At 40.1% G+C, this 23,630-nt stretch overlaps 1 protein-coding gene across 2 annotated transcripts in view; it reads right to left on the bottom strand.

The window, feature by feature from the left end:
* Positions 1-1,212: 1,212 nt before the first annotated feature.
* golga3 (golgin A3) overlaps positions 1,213-23,630 on the bottom strand; it is a 79,217-nt gene continuing 56,799 nt past the window's right edge. For both annotated transcript variants that reach the window (XM_034171085.1, XM_034171086.1), the window contains exons 17-24: positions 21,777-21,974; positions 21,513-21,629; positions 19,303-19,442; positions 9,049-9,181; positions 8,698-8,820; positions 7,582-7,746; positions 2,649-2,815; positions 1,213-2,525 (exon numbers count right to left, since the gene is read on the bottom strand). In XM_034171085.1, the coding sequence (XP_034026976.1) occupies positions 2,333-2,525; positions 2,649-2,815; positions 7,582-7,746; positions 8,698-8,820; positions 9,049-9,181; positions 19,303-19,442; positions 21,513-21,629; positions 21,777-21,974 (1,236 nt within the window). In that variant the 3' untranslated portion in view covers positions 1,213-2,332. The remainder of the gene's footprint in view (positions 2,526-2,648; positions 2,816-7,581; positions 7,747-8,697; positions 8,821-9,048; positions 9,182-19,302; positions 19,443-21,512; positions 21,630-21,776; positions 21,975-23,630) is intronic.

Here is a 23,630-nt window from a genome sequence, read left to right as displayed (position 1 = left end):
TTTGACAAATAGTGGCTGTACAAATGTGGGACTGAGTTTGAATGTAACAGCACAGTAATAGCACGGAAAATACAGATTTATCCTGAAACAATCTTAAAAACATTGATCATGTCCACTTTGATTTCTATTGAAGTCTGGTTGTTAAACACTAACCAAGATGGCTGTTCTCTGGCAATAGCCATTGAATGAGCGGATCAGCCCAGTCCTCCATCTAGTGAGCAAACAGAAATCGATGGTTCTGATGCAGGAATATGGGAAAAGTTTGGGAAAACATTGCTAAAGGCTGTCATCACTAATTTGTAGTATAGACAAAATATTCTGGTACCATCTCCAGCCAGGCATTCTATCTATTCTTTAACTCTGGTTTTATTTTCCTACCCTGGTGCATTTTTTGTTCTTGGTGGACATCATGTTTCTCCCTGTGTCTGCTTGTCAATGCTCACGTGAATGTGTTCCATATCTGGCAGGTGGTGGGCATGTCTATGGGTTATTACATACAACAAACGTTTTTCTGGGGCATTGAGGCTAACCAATGATTCTTCAGGTCATCATCAATATCTCCTCTTTTAATTTGTGAGCTTACAGGACGATTAGCACACTTTTTTTTTTTGCATTATTGTTAACACAAGGTTTGCTGGAATGGACTATTTTCCACATTTTTTGCTGTGTATTTCTTATGTTGTTACCAGAGCAGGAAATAAGCCTGAAGACTACTTGAAGTATCAGCAAGTTTAGTCTAATAATGCATAATTAGATTTGGATAAAATTAACTTTTCATTTTCAGTCTCCAACTTATAAAATGGTCACCAGTAACATTTAACATTTCAAGTTCTAACATCAGCACTGTCATACATGCGCGCACAGTTTCCACATCAAAATTCATATGGGGCTGAAAACCAGGAGTGCTGATTTACTCGTATACTTGATATACACAAACAATGCCCCTTTCACAGCCAATACATTGAGGTTTATGCACAGTCTGCATGTGAACCAGCAAATATGTTACTTATCCGAACGGTAGCTTGTAAAATAGTTAATGATTTTATATGTTTTTTTTTTTTGTTTTGTTTTGTTTTTTTTGTTTTTTAGATAATCATCACAAGCAGCAGCAGCAAAGGCTCATGCAGAAAGCTACTGAACCATCAACTGGCCATTCTAGACAAAACCTTAGTGCACTTGTACCAGAAGTACCATCTTCTTACTTATGGGCAACCTGCATTTAATCTTCGACACCATTAAACAATTACAATGAACTTACAACCATACAAAAGCAATATATTAAATTCTGGAAACAATTTCGTTTTTCCCCTTAACCGTGAATCAAGCATAAAAAGTTTTATCACTTGATGGAAGGCCAGTCACAAGTACCAAGTGTAACAACAAAAACAAAGTATAGACACTGATATTAGTAACACTTTTGCTTCATCTTTCCGCACTGTGTCAAAGTCAGTTCTATAATCTCTGATCATCTTTACTGTGCAATGTCAGTTGATGTGACCCACAAGCCACTCTTCAGTATAAATTTGCACTGAAATAATATCTTTAAATCTTGCACACTCCCTCAGCAGAAATACATTCATTAAAACCACCATTAACAGCATATTAAAGATTGCTTAAGGCTTCTTTTTTTGCATACAGATTTCTGCAGTCCATGTCAAACATAAACACCCTGTCATAGCTGAGATTAATATTTTCAGTTAATAACCAAATGGGACATAGTTACAGTATCCTTACAAAACACTGCATTATTTTTAACAAGTAGTTATTAAAACAAAACACTATACCATTTGGATGTGTGATGTCATTAAAACCATAAATGAGTGACTTCACTCTTCCACTGGCACAATGGATATGGAAGAACAGTTAACCATGTGGCGGCTCTGTAACCAAAACATATTAAAAAAATGTTGGCAACATGTTACGCAGCAACAAAGCCATTGATGTAATATTGCAAATATAATGACTTGTTCACATTGTAGTGGATAAACCTGCCTGAAGAAGGGAAAATTGGCCAAACAGAAAATTTTAAACAATTGGACCATCCTGCAGTTATAACAAAAGTGAACGCGAGAACTCCTCTTAAAGAGGCTGGAAAACAAGTTTTGTTTGACAAAATAAATAAGCATGACAACAGCATAGAAAAATTATAAACAACCGTCACAGAGTAAGGGGAAAGTGTAAAGCCATGGTATGTAAATTATTACTCTGCAAAAGCACTTCTGCGCTGATGGGACCATGCCAAATGTTGGCAGCAATTGTGAAGAAAAGAAAAGGGGAACAGCAAACCTGTGAGAATAAAAGTGGTTTTTGTGGATAAAACTCCACTCTCCCTTCAGTGGCCTGAGAAAAGTGGCACCACCTCCGGCTGATTACTTTCCACCGTTGTATTGTTTAATGGCATTGATGACTTAGAGATGTTGTTTTGAAGGACCAGTCCCTCCTCCGTGTTTGTCCATGTGTTTATTGACTCATGTACTGTCACTGTGTGTTCTTCCATCTGCCTTTGGAGACTGTCCATCTCTTCCCTAAGGGGAAAGATACAGCCGTTATCCATGTGTTTCACCACTAGTTCAATGGCTTAACACTATGAAGGAGGGAAAAAAAAAACATGTAGCCAGCAGCATAATGTCAATTCAAGAGACTCTTACTTGAGCTGCCTTAGACAGTTGTGCAGATTGTTGAGAGGCTCTTTATTAACAGAAGCTGATGGTTTTAGCAACTCATCCAGCAGGGTAGCAGGCACTGGGCAGTCTGGGATCTTGACTGGTGTCACTGGGTTGGATGGGTTCCCATCTCCTTTCAACTCTATGCGTTGCTGCTCCAACAACAATATTATAGGAAACATTTATTTATTTAGCATCACCAGTTACTCATGAGATAAAACATTCATCTTATCCATTTAAAATTCTCTGAAAAGAGGATACTCTAAAATCCAGAGTATCCAAAAGATAAGTTAATGTCTTATTTCACTTAAATAATAACCAAATTATTAGATTTCTCCTTCTGTATAGTTTGATAGATTTCAATTAAACTCCATGCAATGGTAGCACATCATATGAAGATCTGCATGAAGCAAAGGTACAGTGAGGAAAATAAGTATTTGAACACCCTGTGATTTTGCAAGTTCTCCCACTTAGAAATCATGGAGGGGTCTGAAATTTTCATGTTAGGTGCATGTCCACTGTGAGAGACATAATCTTTAAAAAAAAAAAAAAAAAAATCTGGAAATCACAACGTATGATTTTTTTTAAAATAATTTATTTCTATGTTACTGCTGCAAATAAGTATTTGAACACCTGTGAAAATCAATGCTAATATTTGGTACAGTAGCCTTTGTTTGCAATTACAGAGGTCAAACGTTTCCTGTAGTTTTTCACCAGGTTTGCACACACTGCAGCAGGGATTTTGGTCCACTCCTCCATACAGATCTTCTCCAGATCTTTCAGGTTTGGAGTTTCAGCTCCCTCCAAAGATTTTCTATTGAGTTCAGGTCTGGAGACTGGCCAGGCCACTCCAGGACCTTGAAATTCTTCTTATGGAGCCCCTCCTTAGTTGCCCTGGCTGTGTGTTTGGGGTCAATGTCATGCTGGAAGACCCAGCCATGACCCATCTTCAATGCTCTTACTGAGGGAAGGAGGTTGGTTGCCAAAATCTCACAATACATGACCCCATCCATCCTCCCTTCAATACGGTGCAGTCGTCCTGTCCCCTCTGCAGAAGAGCACCCCCAGAGTATGATGTTTCCACCCCCATGCTTCACGGTTGGGATGGTTTTCTTGGGGTTGTTCTCATCCTCTAAACATGGTAAGTGGAGCTGATTCCAAAAAGCTCTATTCTGGTCTCATCTAACCACATGACCTCCTTCCATGCCTCCTCTGGATCATCCAGATGGTCACTGGTGCACTTCAAACAGGCCTGGATATGTGCTGGCTTGAGCAGGGGGACCTCACTGCCCTGCAGGATTTTAAACCATGATAGCATCATGTGTTACTAATGTAATCTTTGTGACTGTGGTCCCAGCTCTCTTCAGGTCATTGACCAGGTCCTCCTGTGTAGTTCTGAGTTTTCTCAGAATCATCCTTACCCCACAAAGTGAGATCTTGCATGGAATCCCAGACCGAGGGCGATTGACAGTCATATTGTGTTTCTTCCACTTTCTAATAAATAATCAGAACAGTCAATCAATCAATTTTATTTATATAGCGCCAAATCACAACAAACAGTTGCCCCAAGGCCCTTTATATTGTAAGGCAAGGCCATACAATAATTACGTAAAAACCCCAACGGTCAAAACGACCCCCTGTGAGCAAGCACTTGGCGACAGTGGGAAGGAAAAACTCCCTTTTAACACGAAGAAACCTCCAGCAGAACCAGGCTCAGGGAGGGGCAGTCTTCTGCTGGGACTGGTTGGGGCTGAGGGAGAGAACCAGGAAAAAGACATGCTGTGGAGGGGAGCAGAGATCAATCACTAATGATTAAATGCAGAGTGGTGCATACAGAGCAAAAGAGAAAGAAACCAGTGCATCATGGGAACCCCCCAGCAGTCTAAGTCTACAGCAGCATAACTAAGGGATGGTTCAGGGTCACCTGATCCAGCCCTAACTATAAGCTTTAGCAAAAAGGAAAGTTTTAAGCCTAAGCTTAAAAGTAGAAAGGGTATCTGTCTCCCTGATCTGAATTGGGAGCTGGTTCCACAGGAGAGGAGCCTGAAAGCTGAAGGCTCTGCCTCCCATTCTACTCTTACAAACCCTAGGAACTACAAGTAAGCCTGCAGTCTGAGAGCGAAGCGCTCTATTGGGGTGATATGGTACTACGAGGTCCCTAAGATAAGATGGGACCTGATTATTCAAAACCTTATAAGTAAGAAGAAGAATTTTAAATTCTATTCTAGAATTAACAGGAAGCCAATGAAGAGAGGCCAATATGGGTGAGATATGCTCTCTCCTCCTAGTCCCTGTTAGTACTCTAGCTGCAGCATTTTGAATTACCTGAAGGCTTTTCAGGGAACTTTTAGGACAACCTGGTAATAATGAATTACAATAGTCCAGCCTAGAGGAAATAAATGCATGAATTAGTTTTTCAGCATCACTCTGAGACAAGACCTTTCTAATTTTAGAGATATTGCGTAAATGCAAAAAAGCAGTCTTACATATTTGTTTAATATGCGCTTTGAATGACATATCCTGATCAAAAATGACTCCAAGATTTCTCACAGTATTACTAGAGGTCAGGGTAATGCCATCCAGAGTAAGGATCTGGTTAGACACCATGTTTCTAAGATTTGTGGGGCCAAGTACAATAACTTCAGATTTATCTGAGTTTAAAAGCAGGAAATTAGAGGTCATCCATGTCTTTATGTCTGTAAGACAATCCTGCAGTTTAGCTAATTGGTGTGTGTCCTCTGGCTTCATGGATAGATAAAACTGGGTATCATCTGCGTAACAGTGAAACTTAAAGCAATGCCGTCTAATAATACTGCCTAAGGGAAGCATGTATAAAGTGAATAAAATTGGTCCTAGCACAGAACCTTGTGGAACTCCATAATTAACCTTAGTCTGTGAAGAAGATTCCCCATTTACATGAACAAATTGTAATCTATTAGATAAATATGATTCAAACCACCGCAGCGCAGTGCCTTTAATACCTATGGCATGCTCTAATCTCTGTAATAAAATTTTATGGTCAACAGTATCAAAAGCAGCACTGAGGTCTAACAGAACAAGCACAGAGATGAGTCCACTGTCTGAGGCCATAAGAAGATCATTTGTAACCTTCACTAATGCTGTTTCTGTACTATGATGAATTCTAAAACCTGACTGAAACTCTTCAAATAGACCATTCCTCTGCAGATGATCAGTTAGCTGTTGTACAACTACCCTTTCAAGAATTTTTGAGAGAAAAGGAAGGTTGGAGATTGGCCTATAATTAGCTAAGATAGCTGGGTCAAGTGATGGCTTTTTAAGTAATGGTTTAATTACTGCCACCTTAAAAGCCTGTGGTACATAGCCAAGACAGAAGCCACACATGGCAGCCCGCCTGGAGTTTGTCAAAAGGCACGTGTAGGACTCTCAGACCACAAGAAACAAAATTCTCTGGTGTGATGAGACAAAGATTGAAGTCTCTGGCATGAATGCCAGGCATCATGTTTGGGGAAAAAACAGTCACCATCCCTACAGTGAAGCGTGGTGGTGACAGCATCATGCTGTGGGAATGTTTTTCAGCAGCAGGAATTGGGAGACTAGTCAGGATTGAGGGAAAGATGAATGCAACAATGTACAGAGACATCCTGGATGAAAACCTGCTCCAGAGTGCTCTTGACCTCAAATTGGGGCGACTGTTCATCTTTCAGCAGGCTAATGACCCTAAGCACACAGCCAAGATATTAAAGAAGTGGCTTCAGGACAACAGTCCCCATGCAACTTGATGGAGCTTGAGAGGTGTTTCAAAGAGGAATGGGTAAAACTGCCCAAAGATAGGTGCACCAAGCTTGTGGCATCATATTCAAGAAGACTTGATGCTGTAATTGCTTCCGAAGGTGCATCAACAAAGTACTGAGCAAAGGATGTGAATACTTATGTACGTGTGATTTCTTAGTTTTTATTTTTTATAAATTTGAGAAAAAAAAAAAAAAACCCAACAAAAAACAACAACCTTTTTTCATGTTGCCATTATGGGGTATTTTGACAAGAATTTTGAGGGAAAAAATGAATTTACTCCATTGTGGAATAAGGCTGTAACAAAAAATGTGGAAAAAGTGAAGCGCTGCGAATACTTTCTGGATGCACCGTAAAAAAAAAAAAAAAAAAAAAAATCCAAAATGAAAAGTGTCAGGAGTAATGAATACACAGCACGTTCACATGCATTACATCATCTGTCCAAACCTATTGGTTGCCTAAAGCTGCTGGAAAATGTTTTTTCAGATTTTTTTTTTTTTTATGATCTTGACCTTTAACTGATCTGCTCCAAAATGTAATCATGTGGAGACAACAACCCAAGAAATATTTGGTGAACATTTCCTTACCAGTTATTCTGTATGCAGGTACACAAGTGATTAAAATACCCTGAGGCACCACTGGTGCACAGCTTAATTACAATCCTTATCCAAATCTACTCCAAAGTTAGCTTCTTCCCAGTCCCACAACCTAACATAAATTATAAAAATCTAATTCAAATTTTATCAGTTAACAAGTTCATAAATAGACAAAGAAACAAGGGCACTTCAGTACCCGTTGCCCCTTTGGAATTAGTTCAAGATAATAAAACATGAACTACATCTATAGGCATTTATTTTTTTATTTTTATTTTAATTTAAGCAATGCTGTCTAATAATACTGCCTAAGGGAAGCATGTATAAAGTGAATAAAATTGGTCCTAGCACAGAACCTTGTGGAACTCCATAATTAATGTGGACACTGTAACTAACCCACCAACAACACTGGATTAGCAGAGAATAAAGATTTGTAGGTATGACTGAGTTATTGTCCAATTTTATATTTTCCAATAAATTAAATTAAAACTTGCTAGTGTTGGTCCAGCCTTTGAAATACCATTTAAACCATGAAGAAGAAGAAGGAACCTTGCCTTTGTTAGACGGGTCTGTTTCAGGTCTTGTTTCAGCTGCTGGTTCTGCAGCAGGACTGTCTTCATGCTGTTCCTCAGCTCACCTACTTTGGCCTGCAGCATGAACTTGTCCTTTCTGGTGCTGCTCAGCTCCTCCTGCACAGACTCCAGCTCCACCTTGATGCTCTGAGACACAAAGACAGCTTTTTTTGTTTGTTTGTTTGTTTGTTTGTTTAAAAGGTACAAACATGAAGTGAAACAATACCAGCGGGAAAAGGCATTCAAACACTTCCAGAAAAAGTTTATATTCAGTTTCATTTAACAACTGGGCAACTTCACATATAGCTTCAAGGTACATTTGCTTGGTTTGGGACACCATGTTAATGCTTTGTTCACATGAGCACTGAATTTATTTGCATGTCACTCAGCCAGGAAACTCTGCCTGCTTGCTCCCAACATGTTGCACTTTGCTCATTGCAGTCAGTGATCGACATACACCATCCTCCATGTACCTCCATGGATGTCTACAAACAATCCCAGGCAGTTCTGAAGTGATTAACTTGATAGAAAACGACACTGGTTATCATTTTCCTGTTGCAGAGAGTTATTGTCAATAATCACTCTCGTACCATATAGATTCTTTGTCAACTTGGTCAGGTCTTACTGAAGTTACATATTATGTTTGTCTCACTCTTGGTGTTGTTTTCTCAAATACTTTAGCTTCTGTGTCCACCTCCACAGAAACCGTTAGTACACAGATTGTCTGCAAAGCCGATATATGACTCAGTCTGGACAGAGAATCAACTGAGCTGGAAAGATGCAGCTTCTTCCCTTTGGCTAGTCACTTAATTTGGTTTATGGGCCCAGCCGTAGGCAGAGTGTGTATAATGGATCTCAGCACGGGTGAATTAATGGTGTGCACTGACAATCACTATGAGTTATAGGCTGCCGTTTGATTAACTGATCGCCACACACACTGTAGAAATCAAACTGCTCAGTGCAACACAATCACACCACAGCTCCTGTGACTTAAGCCTTATTTTAAATAATTTGTCAAATGCATCAGTTTGTTTTCTTTCTTCATATACTTTGTAGGTGACGTGTGTGAGAATATTTATGAATCTACTGAATATTTGCCTGCAGAGCAGTCTGTAGGTTATCCAGCTCAGTGTGGTGGCACTGCTCCATCATCTCCAGCTGCTGCTTTTGAGCCTCAATCTCCCTCTGCCTCTGCTGAACCTCCCACTTCAGGTCCTCCACCTGTGGGAGCAAAAGATATTAGACAATGGTGTCACAGAAAACAGTTTAAATATCATCAACTAACCATCTCAGGCAGTCTATAAAACCTACAACCAAAAAAAGCAGTAGAATTCATTTAAGGTAATGTTTTACTCCATTCTAGACTGTATTCAATATTACATTTATTGTTCAGAGGATAAGATGTGAGTAAAGGTTATCACATATTTTAGTTTACTTCAGAGGTCTTACCTCCTGGTTAGTGAGAGGCTGCTTTGCGAGTTCCTCATCCAGTTGCTTCTGAAGGATCTGGAGCTGGGACTGAGCCTCAGCCAGGTCTTCTTGGAACCTGGACACTTCCTGAGAGTGTTGCTCATCTTGCATCCTGCAGAGCATGCAAGGTGGACAGTCCATGATAAACAAGTGGCTAGGCCGAGAACCAAAACCACAGCTAGCACTGCCAACACTAAACTGTGTCCACAAATGCTGAAAAGCTGACAGAGGACTTGGACTTTGGTGCACTGAATTCATATAAACATAAAAATGCAGCAAATACAACAAAACATGCTGTAGACTTGCCAACAATGCAGAAACCTTTGCACAGACCCACTATGATAAAACTGTGGATTCCAAAACATTACAACACAATTTGGTTTTTAAAAAAATGCTGTAAAAATGTTATTTAATATTCATTTATTGATATTTCAACAGACAGTCATACTTACATGCCACAGCTAATTATATGGATGCACAGTAAACAGTTAATGAAAGGACAAGATGTTACTCAACCACATTATTAACTGAAAGTATGTGCTCTAAAAACCACAAAAAACTGCTGCTGGACTTGAATGTGAATGTCTTTTTTTCCCCCCTCCCTTGAATAACAAGGAACAGTAAGTACTTTATTTTGAACTCACTGCATTGTGCTTTGCCACACATAACACTATATCAGGTGTGCAATGTTTACGTTTTTTTTTTAAACTAGATGTTGTGCGTTTTAGCAGTATCTGACTTGTCTAATGAAGAGAGGAAAAAAACCAACACAAAAACATGAGTCACATAGGTGTACAAGCTTAACAGTAGGGCTGCAACAAACAATTATTTGGATCATTGATGAATCTGATGGGGTTTCGACACGATTAATCGATTAATCGGATTAGCGAGGAATTTTTTAAAAATGTGCCAGGGAAACAATTGTTCTCTCCTTCCATCACTTTATTTAACAACAAAACATTAATTGAAAACTTAAAATACTTGAAAATCAACAAATCATCAAATGCCCCTTGACCCATCAAGATTAATGAGTTGGGCAAGGCGATACATTCTCAGACTGCGTTAACCCTTGAACTCTGATGCAAAATGGATAACAACTCTGAGCAAATGCATACCTTGCAAAGGAAGATATCGGAGACCAGGGAATATTCATAAATTGGTTCTGGTTGTTCATGTGAAGCTGTAAAAGTGTTTTTCACTGCTCACCATAAACATGGCAGGCTTATCAGCCTCTGAAGGACAAAATGCCCCGTTGTTTTCCTCCTGAAGAATTTCTACGGCCTTGGTGAATATTCGGCTGCCTCCTTATCTTTTCTAACTCCAGTACACACGGACAGAAACTGACTCACACATGGACAGAGACTGAAAGCATACTCCACCTCCCCCTACCCCCCCTCCTGTCCCCATCACACACCCCACCCCAACCCCCGCTCATGCCACTCCCTTCCCCCTCCGGGGGCTGCGCAGTTTTAGCTGCGGTAGGTCCCTATTCCCCCCAAGCTGGCAGCGGCATGACTACATGTTGCTGCAGCTACCACACACTCACATCGCCTCAATTTGGAAAACAGACTGTTTCAAGTTTAGTGCACATAAACAATGTCAAATGTATATGTGTTGTCTTTAATTCTGATGTGTGCCATTATTACAGTAAACAAGTAATAATTGTGGATTAATTGCTCTATCTTGTCTGTGGCAATTTGAGTGTGGACGTAAATGTCGTTGTTGCACTTGTAATGACAATAAATCTCATCCATGGGTCATTCCATGTCAATTCAACGAGGGCCTCACGCACTTTGTCTCAGATTTTCTTTAAATTTTAATCAAATATTCCCAGACTATTCAGAACAACAAATCTGAAATTTGAGGCCTGTAGGCCAAGTAGTTTCTGAGATGTGGCCAATTTAGTGTGTATGGGGTCTGACTTTTTTTTTTAGGCAAAAATTATGGCCGAAATTTCTGGAGCCATGTTCAAGGTAGAATATCTCAGCAAATAATGGACTTAGAGGCCTGAAATATTCCTGTGGCAGTTGTCATGGACACCCAGACTTGGACTATACAACCCCTGGCAAAAATTATGGAATCACCGGCCTCGGAGGATGTTCATTCAGTTGTTTAATTTTGTAGAAAAAAAGCAGATCACAGACATGACACAAAACTAAAGTCATTTCAAATGGCAACTTTCTGGCTTTAAGAAACACTATAAGAAATCAGGAAAAAAAAAAATTGTGGCAGTCAGTCAGCTGTGTCTAAACTCTGGACCAAATACAAACAACATGGGAAGGTTGTTAAAGGCAAACATACTGGTAGACCAAGGAAGACATCAAAGTGTCAAGACAGAAAACTTAAAGCAATATGCCTCAAAAATTGAAAATGCACAACAAAACAAATGAGGAACGAATGGGAGGAAACTGGAGTCAACGTCTGTGACCGAACTGTAAGAAACCGCCTAAAGGAAATGGGATTTACATACAGAAAAGCTAAATGAAATCCATCATTAACACCTAAACAGAAAAAAACAAGGTTACAATGGGCTAAGGAAAAGCAATCGTGGACTGTGGATGACTGGATGAAAGTCATATTCAGTGATGAATCTCGAATCTGCATTGGGCAAGGTGATGATGCTGGAACTTTTGTTTGGTGCCGTTCCAATGAGATTTATAAAGATGTCTGCCTGAAGAGAACATGTAAATTTCCACAGTCATTGATGATATGGGGCTGCATGTCAGGTAAAGGCACTGGGGAGATGGATGTCATTACATCATCAATAAATGCACAAGTTTACGTTGATATTCTGGACACTTTTCTTATCCCATCAATTGAAAGGATGTTTGGGGATGACGAAATCATTTTTCAAGATGATAATGCATCTTGCCATAGAGCAAAAACTGTGAAAACATTCCTTGCAAAAAGACACATAGGGTCAGTGTCATGGCCTGCAAATAGTCCGGATCTTAATCCAACTGAAAATGTTTGGAAGTTGAAGAAAATGGTCCATGACAAGGCTCCAACCTGCAAAGCTGATCTGGCAACAGCAATCAGAGAAAGTTGGAGCCAGACTGATGAAGAGTACTGTTTGTTACTCATTAAGTCCATGCCTCAGAGACTGCAAGCTGTTATAAAAGCCACAGGTGGTGCAACAAAATACTAGTGATGTGCTGGAGCACATTGTAACCTTGTTTTTTCTGTTTAGGTGTTAATGATGGCTTTCGTTTAGCTTTTCTGTATGTAAATCCCATTTCCTTTAGGCGGTTTCTTACAGTTCGGTCACAGACGTTGACTCCAGTTTCCTCCCATTCCTTCCTCATTTGTTTTGTTGTGCATTTTCGATTTTTGAGACATATTGCTTTAAGTTTTCTGTCTTGACGCTTTGATGTCTTCCTTGGTCTACCAGTATGTTTGCCTTTAACAACCTTCCCATGCTGTTTGTATTTGGTCCAGAGTTTAGACACAGCTGACTGTGAACAACCAACATCTTTCGCAACATTGCGTGATGATTTACCCTCTTTTAAGAGTTTGATAATCCTCTCCTTTGTTTCAACTGACATCTCTTGTGTTGGAGCCATGATTCATGTCAGTCCACTTGGTGCAACGGCTCTCCAAGGTGTGATCACTCCTTTTTAGATGCAGACTAACGAGCAGATCTGATTTGATGCAGGTGTTAGTTTTGGGGATGAAAATTTACAGGGTGATTCCATAATTTTTTCCTCAGAATTGAGTGATTCCATATTTTTTTCCCTCTGCTTGGTCTAAAAAAGTAACCGTTACTGACTGCCACAATTTTTTTTTCCTGATTTCTTATAGTGTTTCTTAAAGCCAGAAAGTTGCCATTTGAAATGACTTTAGTTTTGTGTCATGTCTGTGATCTGCTTTTTTTTTTCCTACAAAATTAAACAACTGAATGAACATCCGCCGAGGCCGGTGATTCCATAATTTTTGCCAGGGGTTGTAGTCAAACAACAGACATTGACACTAAACTGTGAAGTTTATGTATGCTCAAACTATGGAAAATATTATATTGAGTATTGTGAGCATCCATGTTTGAGACACTGAAGCATACCATTACACTCACGGTTACAAGGCTTGGGTATCATTTTGGGAGAAAAATGAATTTAATTGGTGCAACTTATAACACAACCTTATAACACAAACACTAAGAAATCAGAAGCTAACAGACTAATTAATGTTACTATATGATGCAATAGGAACCCAGATTAAATTGCTTTTTGTTACCACTGAACATAAAAAAAAAAAAAAAAAAAAAAATCAGCATTAGAAGTGCCTGAGTGCATGGACCACTGCAACGCAGAGCTTAGCATACACACATTGATCTCACTAATGACCGATAATAATAGTTAGCAACTGTCCCACAAAGTGCAAACAAGTGGAGAGTAGGAGTTCATTCTGTAAGACCCAACTCCTCCCCCTCATTCAGGTCAGTGTACAGGAGCAACGTTTTGTCACGAGTGTAGACAATGCCATCTTTTGACCATAGATTATAATTTAGTACATTTTTGACATAAGTCACAGAACCAACCAAACATGAAAAAATTGCAACTTATAGTTCTAAAAATATGGTATGTGCAAAGCACATGTACATAATGTTTGTATTTCAGAACAGAGTAACACTAGCATTGTCCTGTTAGTGTGGCTAGGCAAGGATTTATGAATTAATCTATAAATTAATCAAGAAGTCATTTAGATAGGACACAATTATTTTGTGCTGTCATTAACTAGTGTTGTTGTGCAGTCATTAAATACAATGAGCGAGAGAGAGAGAGGTGCAGGGGCATTCACATCGAAACTGTACAAGGTCCTCTGAGAATAAGACCTAAGGTCAGTGTCACTGTCTATTAAGTTAGTATGTTTACATCAAACACTGATTGGAACATGATTGTGTTGTTATTAAGAGCGCTTTGGACTTCTGGCTTTCCTTTGCCACAGAAACAGGGTCTACTGCATTGTCGCTGTTCAGAACAAGTAAACTCTGTGTGTCTTTGTACAAAGTTATACAGTTACAGTGTGAAACACCACAAGAATTATGCCTCTCTTTTTTTTCTCCTCCACACATAGTCAAGTGTCAGAAGTGTTCCAACTGTTACTCAACCGGGAGTGGAGAGAAATAAAGATCAATGTTTAATCAATCAATCAATCAATTTTTTTATATAGCGCCAAATCACAACAAACAGTTGCCCCAAGGCGCTTTATATTGTAAGGCAAGGCCATACAATAATTATGTAAAACCCCAACGGTCAAAACGACCCCCTGTGAGCAAGCACTTGGCTACAGTGGGAAGGAAAAACTCCCTTTTAACAGGAAGAAACCTCCAGCAGAACCAGGCTCAGGGAGGGGCAGTCTTCTGCTGGGACTGGTTGGGGCTGAGGAAGAGAACCAGGAAAAAGACATGCTGTGGAGGGGAGCAGAGATCGATCACTAATGATTAAATGCAGAGTGGTGCATACAGAGCAAAAAGAGAAAGAAACAGTGCATCATGGGAACCCCCCAGCAGTCTACGTCTATAGCAGCATAACTAAGGGATGGTTCAGGGTCACCTGATCCAGCCCTAACTATAAGCTTTAGCAAAAAGGAAAGTTTTAAGCCTAATCTTAAAAGTAGAGAGGGTGTCTGTCTCCCTGATCTGAATTGGGAGCTGGTTCCACAGGAGAGGAGCCTGAAAGCTGAAGGCTCTGCCTCCCATTCTACTCTTACAAACCCTAGGAACTACAAGTAAGCCTGCAGTCTGAGAGCGAAGCGCTCTATTGGGGTGATATGGTACTACGAGGTCCCTAAGATAAGATGGGACCTGATTATTCAAAACCTTATAAGTAAGAAGAAGAATTTTAAATTCTATTCTAGAATTAACAGGAATCCAATGAAGAGAGGCCAATATGGGTGAGATATGCTCTCTCCTTCTAGTCCCTGTCAGTACTCTAGCTGCAGCATTTTGAATTAACTGAAGGCTTTTTAGGGAACTTTTAGGACAACCTGATAATATGAATTACAATAGTCCAGCCTAGAGGAAATAAATGCATGAATTAGTTTTTCAGCATCACTCTGAGACAAGACCTTTCTGATTTTAGAGATATTGCGTAAATGCAAAAAAGCAGTCCTACATATTTGTTTAATATGCGCTTTGAATGACATATCCTGATCAAAAATGACTCCAAGATTTCTCACAGTATTACTAGAGGTCAGGGTAATGCCATCCAGAGTAAGGATCTGGTTAGACACCATGTTTCTAAGATTTGTGGGGCCAAGTACAATAACTTCAGTTTTATCTGAGTTTAAAAGCAGGAAATTAGAGGTCATCCATGTCTTTAAGTCTGTAAGACAATCCTGCAGTTTAGCTAATTGGTGTGTGTCCTCTGGCTTCATGGATAGATAAAGCTGGGTATCATCTGCGTAACAATGAAAATTTAAGCAATACCGTCTAATAATACTGCCTAAGGGAAGCATGTATAAAGTGAATAAAATTGGTCCTAGCACAGAACCTTGTGGAACTCCATAATTAACTTTAGTCTGTGAAGAAGATTCCCCATTTACATGAACAAATTGTAATCTATTAGACAAATATGATTCAAACCACCGCAGCGCAGTGCCTTTAATACTTATGGCATGCTCTAATCTCTGTAATAAAATTTTATGGTCAACAGTATCAAAAGCAGCACTGAGGTCTAACAGAACAAGCACAGAGATGAGTCCACTGTCCGAGGCCATAAGAAGATCATTTGTAACCTTCACTAATGCTGTTTCTGTACTATGATGAATTCTAAAACCTGACTGAAACTCTTCAAATAGACCATTCCTCTGCAGATGATCAGTTAGCTGTTTTACAACTACCCTTTCAAGAATTTTTGAGAGAAAAGGAAGGTTGGAGATTGGCCTATAATTAGCTAAGATAGCTGGGTCAAGTGATGGCTTTTTAAGTAATGGTTTAATTACTGCCACCTTAAAAGCCTGTGGTACATAGCCAACTAACAAAGATAGATTGATCATATTTAAGATCGAAGCATTAAATAATGGTAGGGCTTCCTTGAGCAGCCTGGTAGGAATGGGGTCTAATAAACATGTTGATGGTTTGGATGAAGTAACTAATGAAAATAACTCAGACAGAACAATTGGAGAGAAAGAGTCTAACCAAATACCGGCATCACTGAAAGCAGCCAAAGATAACGATACGTCTTTGGGATGGTTATGAGTAATTTTTTCTCTAATAGTTAAAATTTTGTTAGCAAAGAAAGTCATGAAGTCATTACTAGTTAAAGTTAATGGAATACTCAGCTCAATAGAGCTCTGACTCTGTCAGCCTGGCTACAGTGCTGAAAAGAAACCTGGGGTTGTTCTTATTTTCTTCAATTAGTGATGAGTAGAAAGATGTCCTAGCTTTACGGAGAGCTTTTTTATAGAGAAACAGACTCTTTTTCCAGGCTAAGTGAAGATCTTCTAAATTAGTGAGACGCCATTTCCTCTCCAACTTACGGGTTATCTGCTTTAAGCTACGAGTTTGTGAGTTATACCACGGAGTCAGACACTTCTGATTTAAAGCTCTCTTTTTCAGAGGAGCTACAGCATCCAAAGTTGTCTTCAATGAGGATGTAAAACTATTGACGAGATACTCTATCTCCCTTAAAGAGTTTAGGTAGCTACTCTGCACTGTGTTGGTATATGGCATTAGAGAACATAAAGAAGGAATCATATCCTTAAACCTAGTTACAGCGCTTTCTGAAAGACTTCTAGTGTAATGAAACTTATTCCCCACTGCTGGGTAGTCCATCAGAGTAAATGTAAATGTTATTAAGAAATGATCAGACAGAAGGGAGTTTTCAGGGAATACTGTTAAGTCTTCTATTTCCATACCATAAGTCAGAACAAGATCTAAGATATGATTAAAGTGGTGGGTGGACTCATTTACTTTTTGAGCAAAGCCAATAGAGTCTAATAATAGATTAAATGCAGTGTTGAGGCTGTCATTCTCAGCATCTGTGTGGATGTTAAAATCGCCCACTATAATTATCTTATCTGAGCTAAGCACCAAGTCAGACAAAAGGTCTGAAAATTCACAGAGAAACTCACAGTAACGACCAGGTGGACGATAGATAATAACAAATAAAACTGGTTTTTGGGACTTCCAATTTGGATGGACAAGACTAAGAGACAAGCTTTCAAATGAATTAAAGCTCTGTCTGGGTTTTTGATTAATTAATAAGCTGGAATGGAAGATTGCTGCTAATCCTCCGCCCCGGCCCGTGCTACGAGTATTCTGACAGTTAGTGTGACTCGGGGGTGTTGACTCATTTAAACTAACATATTCATCCTGCTGTAACCAGGTTTCTGTAAGGCAGAATAAATCAATATGTTGATCAATTATTATATCATTTACTAACAGGGACTTAGAAGAGAGACCTAATGTTTAACAGACCACATTTAACTGTTTTAGTCTGTGGTGCAGTTGAAGGTGCTATATTATTTTTTCTTTTTGAATTCTTATGCTTAAATAGATTTTTGCTGGTTATTGGTAGTCTGGGAGCAGGCACCGTCTCTACGGGGATGGGGTAATGAGGGGATGGCAGGGGGAGAGAAGCTGCAGAGAGGTGTGTAAGACTACAACTCTGCTTCCTGGTCCCAACCCTGGATAGTCACGGTTTGGAGGATTTAAGAAAATTGGCCAGATTTTTAGAAATGAGAGCTGCTCCATCCAAAGTGGGATGGATGCCGTCTCTCCTAACAAGACCAGGTTTTCCCCAGAAGCTTTGCCAATTATCTATGAAGCCCACCTCATTTTTTGGACACCACTCAGACAGCCAGCAATTCAAGGAGAACATGCGGCTAAACATGTCACTCCCGGTCCGATTGGGGAGGGGCCCAGAGAAAACTACAGAGTCCGACATTGTTTTTGCAAAGTTACACACCGATTTAATGTTAATTTTAGTGACCTCCGATTGGCGTAACCGGGTGTCATTACTGCCGACGTGAATTACAATCTTACCAAATTTACGCTTAGCCTTAGCCAGCAGTTTCAAATTTCCTTCAATGTCGCCTGCTCTGGCCCCCGGAAGACAATTGACTATGGTTGCTGGTGTCGCTAACTTCACATTTCTCAAAACAGAGTCGCCAATAACCAGAGTTTGATCCTCGGCGGGTGTGTCGTCGCACACCCGCCGAGTGGGGAAAAACGGTTAGAGATGTGAACGGGTTGGCGGTGTACACGGGGCTTCTGTTTAGGGCTACGCTTCCTCCTCACAGTCACCCAGTCGGCCTGCTTTCCCGGCTGCTCGGGATCTGCCAGGGGGGAACTAACGGCGGCTAAGCTACCTTGGTCCGCACCGACTACAGGGGCCTGGCTAGCTGTAGAATTTTCCACGGTGCAGAGCCGAGTCTCCAATTCGCCCAGCCTGGCCTCCAAAGCTACGAATAAGCTACACTTATTACAAGTACCATTACTGCTAAAGGAGGCCGAGGAATAACTAAACATTTCACACCCAGAGCAGAAAAGTGCGGGAGAGACAGGAGAAGCCGCCATGCTAAATCGGCTAAGAGCTAGTAGGTGATTCAGCAGAAGGAGTGCTTTAGTTAAGGCACGTAAAGATTACACTGGGAAACAAATCGTAATCTAGATAACTAGATCAATCTAACTGCGCAGATTAAACAGCTAACAGATACAGAAAAACACCGCTGTGCTCCGGAACAGGAAGTGATACAATACCGCAGTGAGAGCCAACCACCAGTAGAGGCAGAGTTTGGGTTTGTGATTGCTGTGGATCAAGACTACAATCCAGGTTTTCAATCTTTACTTATCAGTTGCTCTTTTATTCAGTGTTATCACTAAAATGGGGTGCTGAAAATAAAAAGGCCATTATTGTGCACATTTGCTACCATGTGCTACAGAGAAACAGAAAGCAGCAGAGCCACCTGCAGCATTTCTTTTTGCTCCTGTTACTTTTCCAATTTGAACATCTTTGTGTAGATTTTGGAGTTTAGTGTGCAATGGTATAGTCAGTGTCAACTGCATAGCAGGTAAGCAAAGTGTCTAACAGCTAGCAGGTCTGCATGTGAAACCAATTTACCAAGGATGTTAACCACAGTTTTACAGTTTATTATCGTTAAATTTTTGTGTGTGTGTGTGGGGGGGGGGGGGGGGGTGCAACTGCTGAAGATCTTTTGAAACAATAAGCAGTAATGGACAATATCCAGCAATATCCAGAACAAGATATTAATTTAAAACAGAATGAAACATACTGTAGTTTAAGGGCTTCTTCCTGCAGAACTTTGACCAGTTCCTCTTTGGACTGCAGGTCCTTCTTGATCTCTGACAGCTCCAGCATAGCCGCCCTGTAGTGCCGCCTGTTATGGGCTGCTTCTGCTTTTGCTGCTGCCACCTAAAGGACACAGCATATCATTAGCCGCCAATATATCCAAGAACAGGGGTGGGCAATTAATTTTTACAAGGGGCCACATAGGGAACCTGAATTATGTCCGAGGGCCACACCATCGATAACTCGGCTGTCTCCATTACAAATTTTACAAATAATTACCTATTTAATAGCTTTTATGGGTAATTTTTTATTCTTGTAATAATATGTAAATATTTAAATATACCTAAATAAACCTCTCTAATGATTTGCAACACACAAGCTTGACATTTTTAATATATGTAATAATAATGACAGACCTCATGAGGGCCGGACAGAGACATGCAAAGGGCCGCATGTGGCCCCCGTGCCGCAGTTTGCCCAGGTCTGTTCAAGAATGACAAACTCCCCAAACCTCATTTAATCACAGCACTGTGCACAGGGATCCAGTCAGATGTGGGAGCATGTGCTGGTGGTGTGTATCACCTCATCCCCCACATTGATTGGCAACCACCGGTCCATCCTCACTTCCCAAAGTTTGCCACCTATGTGCTGCAGACAGGTGACACATGGACGTTGTCTTTGCCTTCCCAGTTGCTTCACTGTGCACTGAATCGCGCACAAATTAGCATACCACATGGCCATTATGTCAACAATGGCACTCCCTCATGATGCAAGTTAAACGCCTCATATGAGTCACCCCTAGCAACAATGTGTTTGACCCACAGTCATTCCAAAGGATCCTCCAGAGGGAGCTAGTACCAAAGACATCCACATGTCTGATGTCTCCAGTGACAACTGATTCAAAATGTTTCTGGATCTTCACTGCCATCCTTCTGAATGTAACATGGCTTCGGATCAGTCGGTAACAGCAGTTGAATTTTACATTGTGTCTTGGCTAGTCATGTTTAATGGGTGAAAATGGTATCCCCAATTTTTTTTTATGTACATTTTGTTTGGCTGCTTGGCCAAAATGTTACATTCTCATGTTTAATCATTCTAAACATGAAGAGACTATCACACAATTAAGCCTGAATTATTTAAATTTTTTAAACATGAGCTTAAAAAAATGTGTGAAGCGCCTCGAGGCAACTTTGTTGTTATTTGGTGCTATACAGGTGAAACAAATTGAAACTGAATTGAAATTCAAAAGATGATTTCACATGTCACCAAGTCATCATAAACCACAAAGTCTACTTCGTGATGTAACCCTAGTAACTGCAAAAGTACTTTAATTTTCATCTCCGTACTCAGTCTGAAAATACAGTGGTCCCTTGCTATAACGCGGTTCACCTTTCGCGGCCTCGCAGTTTTGCTGATTTTTTTTAGTCCAGTTTTGCATGCCTTTTTTTTTTTTAAACAGCGCATTGTGTTCTGTGTCCTCATCAAGCAGGAAATTCGCAGCACCGGTCGGCATCACCGCGAAGGGAGAGCACGCGCATTGTGTTTTGCGTGTGTCTGTTTATAAGAATCTTTTCACCCAGAAGAAAAAAAGAGCGCCGACTACTACCCATAACTGTGTTCTTCACTCGGAAGAAGACACCTGCACCGAGGTGTCACTCAGTGGAAAAAGACACGACAGCAAAGCGGCGCCACCACAAAGAGGCGTGATCAGAGGAACTGTGAAATACTGGTGAGTCACTATTAATAATTTCTTATGTGTCCAACCTCGCGTAGGCTGATCGTTAAAATTAAATTCGTTAGTTCTTAAACCCATCATAATTATTTATAGGAAAACGTTCTATTTTTTTCTACTAAGGTTTGAACATTGAGTGTTTACACAGGAGAGAAAAGTGAGAAAATGTTAATGCCTGTTTGAGAAAAGTGTATAAAGTGTGTAGAGAGGGGTTTTACAGCCTTAAAACATCTATAATAATTGTGTAAAAAAAAAAAAAAAAACGCTGACTACTTCGCGGATTTCGCCTATCGCGGGTTGTTTTTAGAACGTAACTCCCGCAATAAACGTGGGACCACTGTACAGTAAACTTGACAATCACTGTGATTAGACTAGAGGTACACATTTATACAACAAATGAACAAATAATTTAGTGTAGGGCAACATCAAGACACAATGCAGGTAAAAAACAGACGGCCTACCTGATCTTTCAGATCTTTGACTTTAGTCTTCTCTTTTTCCAAGGCAAGCTGTAGAGTTTGCACAACCTGTTTCATCTGCTGGTCTTCCTCCTCCTTTCTCTTCAAAACAGCTTGAACCTACAGGACACAATGAACGAGAAAACAAGCTTCTCATTCAGTACAGGTCTTCTACATGCAGCACCCATTTTCATTCCGCTGAAGAAGAAAAAAAAACCTAATGTTAAAATCACATGAGAAACTGAAGCCATACAAAAGATTTTTCACCTGCAAGTTGAGTTGGACAAGATCTGCCTCTCTCTTCGCTAACGCAGACTCCAAAATGTTGGCATGCTCCCGCAGTGAATTGTGGGACTGTGACAATCCAGCCAACTTCCCTTTTTCGTGTTCCAGTTCCAGTGTGAGCTTCTTGTTGGCATCTTCTAATTTCCGGATCCGCTTCTTGAAGCATCGTGACTCTTGAAGCTTTGAAATGAATGTGAAGTCAAAGTTATTATACATATACACACATATACATAAACACATTTATGTGCGCATACACATATATAATTAAATGAAAACACAAACAACATGATAAAACTGTTGCTTAGTAGATTGTGATCATACAGGCAAACAATGAAATCTCATTAAACCAAAAGCAAAGCTGTGAATTCCAAAACACAATGTTAAAATGTTTGGTGGCCACTAGACCTAAGCTTTGGAAAGCAAAGAAAATCAAGTTTATTTCAAACTCTATAGAAACATCAAATCCTCACATACTGTATGCTGAGAGTGAACAATGAAGTGTCTGCTTCAGCTGCATTTATACAAAATGGTTCTTGCAGAATTGTTTCGACTTGTGATCATGCTATGTTTTAGACTGTTAAACAGTCATAAAATAGTTTATTTCTTGAATTTATTAAATTTCTGTGCGGAAATTCTCTGTCTCCCTCTCCCCACCATTATTTTACCAAGCAAGAGAACCTCTTGCATCCTTTGGTCTGCATTTTGTGAAAGTATGGTTAAGGTATTACTTTTCTAACATTACCACTGTGGGAGAAAAGAAAAGAAAAAAAAAATCAGAATGTGACCATTTACTTTTCCAATTTGGTATACGAGGTCTGTCAATAAAGTAACGGTCCTTTTTATTTTTTTCAAAAACTACATGGATTTCATTCATATGTTTTTACGTCAGACATCATGTCTATCTCGGCTTTCAATGCTTACCAGTCCAGTAAGTATCAGTGAAATTGTGGAGAGCTGGACATGTCCAAACTTGTCCTCTGACACGCCGAAACGGAGGGGTTCCTTTGTCTCGCTCCCAAAGCGAATCGGTCGTGACGCGCAAAGCCTCCGCGCGGCTTTCCATGACAAAATCTCTTGTTAAAAGTGAAATCTGCAGGAAAATGGCTGATGTCCAGCTCTTGTGATAACCAGAGAAAGAGCACACGACGGTCTCGTATCCACAGAGCCATCCATTTAGAAATGGTCCGGTGGCTTGTGCCGCACCGTCGCAGCGTGGCGCGGAGCACCGAGCATCCTTAAAGGGGTCCTTAAAGCTGTACTAACAGAACTTATTCTCTGTGAAGCCCGTAAAAATTTCACCGAAAGCCAGATAAATTTTTCGAATGGTTTCCAGGTGCCAGTCTCTAACAGCTTCTGAAAAAATTCTGATGGAAAAAAAGTCCTTTTCATTCCGCCATTTCCAGACAATGAAAATCCGACGAGGGGGCGGGACCACTCCTTCCCAAGGCGTGCTCACAGGCGAATGACGTCACCGACAGGTGTGGAAAAACTCACGCATGCGCACGAGGGTTCAAGCATGTCTGACGTAAAAACATATGAATGAAATCCATATAGTTTTTGAAAAAATAAAAAGGACCGTTACTTTATTGACAGACCTCGTATTTCTGTGCAGAAGCAGTCCAACCACACCTGCTTCTAATCCCGGCAGAGTTGGAAAAATTACTGAATATTAATCCAATACACACTCAACAAAAATATAAACGCAACACTTTTGGTTTTGCTCCCATTTTGTATGAGATGAACTCAAAGATCTAAAACTTTTTCCACATACACAATATCACCATTTCCCTCAAATATTGTTCACAAACCAGTCTAAATCTGTGATAGTGAGCACTT

Source organism: Thalassophryne amazonica, chromosome 5, assembly GCF_902500255.1.
Source record: "Thalassophryne amazonica chromosome 5, fThaAma1.1, whole genome shotgun sequence".
Lineage (NCBI taxonomy): Eukaryota > Metazoa > Chordata > Actinopteri > Batrachoidiformes > Batrachoididae > Thalassophryne > Thalassophryne amazonica.
The sequence above is the reverse complement of the archived record's forward strand: the minus strand, read 5'-3'. Positions and strand labels throughout refer to the sequence as shown.